The sequence below is a fragment of the Rhincodon typus genome, chromosome 8 (assembly GCF_021869965.1).
Source record: "Rhincodon typus isolate 14 chromosome 8, sRhiTyp1.1, whole genome shotgun sequence".
In the NCBI taxonomy this organism is placed as follows: domain Eukaryota; kingdom Metazoa; phylum Chordata; class Chondrichthyes; order Orectolobiformes; family Rhincodontidae; genus Rhincodon; species Rhincodon typus.
The window spans coordinates 77,014,322-77,018,852 of NC_063339.1; the positions used below are offsets into that span (position 1 = coordinate 77,014,322).

The 4,531-nt window shown below is 43.5% G+C and overlaps 1 protein-coding gene across 1 annotated transcript; it reads left to right on the forward strand.

The window, feature by feature from the left end:
- Positions 1 to 525: 525 nt before the first annotated feature.
- On the forward strand, positions 526 to 4,531 carry LOC109916753 (EEF1A lysine methyltransferase 3-like). Its single transcript, XM_020516488.1, has 3 exons — positions 526 to 693; positions 875 to 986; positions 4,107 to 4,531. Exons 1-3 carry the CDS (start codon positions 526 to 528, stop codon positions 4,529 to 4,531), a joined length of 705 nt encoding a protein of 234 aa, XP_020372077.1.

Consider the following 4,531-nt stretch of genomic DNA (forward strand, 5'->3'; position numbering starts at 1 on the left):
CCTCAATCTCTCCCCTCACTTGAGGTGCGGTGGCCCTCGTGTTAAACCGCGACCAGTTGTCTCACTGTCTAATCAGAGAGCAGCCCTGGTGAGACTATAGCGACACAATACAAGGCAAATAGAGGGGCGCTTTTAATTTTTAATATCCGTTACGCTACTACTAGTAGGAGATCAATGGAAGAATCCTGGCAATCAGCAATCACCACAACCCCCTCCACTCAAACTCATACCCCTGATCTCCGCCCAACCAGCCCAACTCGAACATGCCAACTGGGTATCTCTGTGATTTCTGCTTGGAAGGGCTTACTCTTCACGTAGTTAGTAGTTGAGTGTTGCCTACAAAACGGGTGCGATTACATTTCATTGGCTGCGTGGAAGTTTGGGCCGCCCCAAGATCTCTAGTGCTGATGTATAAATGCAAGTTCCCAAGTTTACAGGAAGCTTCCCAGTGCCGTAGACCTGAGTCCAGAACTAAAACCCATCGCAGTTCACAGAAAATCCATTAGAGCAATTCCAGGTTAGCGAATGGCGACAAACAGCCAGGAAGAGTCCAGTAACCATGCCAAGAAGGAGAGGGACACCGATTACAGTATGGTGGTTTTGGAGAATGCATACCAGTTCTGCGGATTCAATTTGAAGATTAATCGATTCATCAACGCGAATCTCGGCTATTCTGCCTACGTCTGGGACGCAGTAAGTAGAAGCGATCATGCTGTTAGACGCAATTCTGTTGTACTTAGCATACATGTTTGTTTATCTTTCATCTCAGTGGACAGTTCTTTCACCTTAGTTCTTTAGGTGGCGTCGGGTACCTGAGTGATTTGTATAACTTGCTGAACGGGTCCATTATAACCTGGATGTTCCATCATTTCAGGGCATTTTTCTTTGTCAGTATTTTGAGAAAGAGAACATCAATTTTATTGGGAAGAAGGTGATTGAGCTGGGATCGGGCACTGGAATCGTGGGGATTTTAACAACTTTACTTGGTAAGTTTAGGAACTATAAGTACAATATCATATTGGTAACGTTAGCAAGTAGCACGGTTAATAATTACCAGGTGTGTCTATATCGGGGAAGTACGTATGGCCAGTCTGGGATGCTTGGAGGATATTGACTAATGGCCCTCTACTCCTCCAAGCCGAGTTGGTAGGAGTATATTTAGAGGATTCAGTCCCATTTCTGTAGTCGTTTGGTTCTTCTATTCAATTAGTTAGAAATATTTCCACAGTTTATCAATTGTTGATGAAACCATGCCCACTGGACTAGATTGGCTCTCGGATAAATGACGTTTCGACTTAAAATTGCCTTCCTTATTTTCAAATCCCATTATGGAATATCGTCTGGTCTCCTCTATAATCATCCCCATGCTTGCAAGATATTCCTATGAGATTTGAGACTACTCTCTAAATCTGGTCCCTCCAACCTTCCCAACTTCAACGTGAATCGCTCTAGTATTAGTGGGCGCCTTCAGCTGCTATGCCGTAAATTCTGGGCGTTCCTTATTAAACATAGGTGTCTCTGTAAAGGCCACCTCTTCAAGTAAGCCTTTAGTCATCGATACTCCATGACCATGTCGTGTAGCTCCAGTCCGGAATGGAAATGATCCCATTATGCTATTCCGAGGAGAAGAGGACAGTTCTTCTTAGCGTCTCGCCAATGTTTATCACTCAACCAGTGTCATTAAAGCAAGTTACCTGATAATTTTCCTTTTACTGTTATAATAGACTTACGTGTGCAAATTAGACGTGAGTCAGTTATTATTTGACATTGACTCGGCTTATGGGTGTGGTGCTGAATTAACATTTCCATTTGATGATAAGAAATCCTAATCCCAATCTTTCTGTTGACCCATCCCTCTTTGCTCTGTAAAGTGGCTCTTGCACACCTTCCTCATCAATCATCTTTTGTTCGCCTGTAATGTATGTCCCATAATGCAGTTCGGTGTCAGATTTTGAGTGGTGATAACTCCTGCAAAGTTTGTCCGCGCCTTTGTCAACGGCATTACATAAATACAAGTTTTTGGTGCGATGATATTTTAATGATCAATATATCCAGCCAAAATTACTCAATTATGCAAACAAGAAAGGAACCAAGCCTACGAAACAAAATAAGTGTGAAACTTAATTGTTTCTTTGTCAGAGAACAGCAATACCATAATTGTTTGTAGTCTTTGTTGCAGGTATCCGCTAAAACAATATAACAAATATAACAGGGAGGGAAACATGATGCGCGTTTGAATTTGAGAACTCAATGCTAGGCTTCTGATAATTGCGTATGGAATGCAAACCCCAATAATAACCTACAATTTTATAGTCTCAATAACTCAGGAAACGTCACCGGCATTTCAGTGGTGCACAATACATCAAACCTTTCGATCACTGAGAAGTGGATTATCAGATGGGAGACTAGGAACTTTCTTAGACATAGATTTGGGAAAACATTTTAAATTCGAAGACCGAGAATGTGAAAAATTTAAGGAGAGAAACTGAAAGATTAGCGCGTTGACCCCCATAAAGTGGAAAGTTTCCAGCCACATCCCGGCTATACATACCATGGTTGATCCAATCTAGCCAATTTTTCTCAAACGCGATTTTAAGATGCACTATTCTCCAATAACCTGCTTACCCCTGCTAAATCGATCAGCCGCCAAGGCTCATTGCTGCCTTGATTTAAACTTGGTGAAAATGTGTTGAATTATAAAGTTGAGGTGAGAGTGACTGCCCTTAGTATCAATTCAACCCTTCACTAATATGTGATTAGAAGGAGACTTGCCAAAATTGCTGTCAGTGGGAATCAGGGTGAAATCACCTCCTCCCCCAGAGTCAAACCTAGCACGAGGTAAGGTGGAGTTGGTTGTTGGAGGTCAATCACCTCAACTCAACAGAGCAATAACTTGAACCCAACAATGTTCTGCTGTTTTAGCAATGAAGTTTCTTTCAACATAACATCAGATGTGGGAATGTTCACTGATGATTACACAGTGCTCACTGTCATCACTGGCCAGAAACTTAATTGAAACAGTCACTGAAATACTATGGCTACAAAAATGGGCCAGGGTGTGCGTAATCCACGATAAGTCACTAACCTCCTGACTCCTCATATAGCTAGTCTACCAACCAGAAGTTAATTCCTATTGATTGAATATTTTTCATTTTCCATGAGTGTAGCCCCAGCAACACAGTAAGGTAGCTAGTTCAACACCATCCAAGTCAAACGAACCAGCTTTAATGCCGCCTCGTCCACCGTTGTGAACATCCACAGCCTCCAGCCGAATGGCTGTGGTATGCCCCAGCGCTATCAGCAAAACACATGGCGGAAAATGACCAATTACCTCTTCGACAACACTTTCCAAGACGTGATTTTTACTAGCTGGAAGGACAAGGGCAGCAGAAGGATGAGGATGCCACCATCCAACACTCCTTCAAAGCATGTGATATTTTGACTTTAAAAATATATCACAATCCCTTCATGATTGGCTGTCTCAAATCCAGGAATCTTGCTACCTAGGACACCATAAGCACCTTCCTCACGTGGACTGCCACCACGACCCTCTCATACGTAATTAGGAATGGCATTGCCAACGACACTCGCATCCCGTGAAGAAATTCATTTTGAAACATGGGCAGAACAATTGTACACTAACACCGAGGCCTAAAGAACTCAGCAACGCAAACAGAAATCGCCGGGAAAGAAAATCTCACCCGGTCTGGCAGCATCCGTGCAGAGAAAGCAAAGAATATAGAATACGTCAGAAAAAAATGAATATGTTGTGATGTAAGTATTACAAAGAGGCAGATGAGCTGAAGCATTTTTTTATGCGACGCTAAGCATCAATGTAAGGGCTGTAAGTTCACGTTGAACCAAGCGTTCCCTACTGTGCACAGACCAGCAGTCGGAGCTGCTGTGCTGGGGTTTTGATGATTTCAAAGGAAGTGGTTTAGGCCACGCCCCAGTACAGGGCGCCCCCTGGCGGAGCAACGGAACCTGCTCAGGGCGGGCTGTTCTTCATTGTAGTCGTTTCTTGTACTCCAAAGAACCCTGTAATCGAATGCATATCGAAATGAATCTCGATTGATTTCTTCATTCTCTTTCTCTCTTCCACTCAGGTGGAGATGTTACCATAACAGATAAATCGATTGTCATGAAGCAAATCGATAACAATATCGCCATCAATGTGCCCGCTGCCTGTAGACACCGTATCAAGGCCCGTCCCCTGATGTGGGGAGAAGACCACACAAACTTCCCCACTGGCTATGACTTCATCCTGGGCTCGGATATCACGTACAGCTCCCTGGCCCACCCGGCTCTACTAGAAACATTGCGTTATCTCTCCCGGCAAGGAACCACAATTTACCTCTGTTCCGAAATACGAACCAAGAATGGCTGCCTCTCTTTCCAGAACAAACTCCTGCCTCAGTATTTTACCTGCCAGGTTCTTGCCAGGTCAGAGAGCAAAGATATAATTCTGCATAAATTTACCAAAATTGGTGATTCGAGCCCTGGAGATGGGGTCGTAAATGAAAGCAAATGA

Excerpts from the sequence above, each read along its gene's own strand:
- LOC109916753 (XM_020516488.1), top strand. The coding sequence starts at position 526 with ATGGCGACAAACAGCCAGGAAGAGTCCAGTAACCATGCCAAGAAGGAG. Across the intron at positions 694-874 it reads CTGCCTACGTCTGGGACGCA|GGCATTTTTCTTTGTCAGTA; the intron begins GTAAGTAGAAGC and ends CCATCATTTCAG. Across the intron at positions 987-4,106 it reads GATTTTAACAACTTTACTTG|GTGGAGATGTTACCATAACA; the intron begins GTAAGTTTAGGA and ends TCTTCCACTCAG.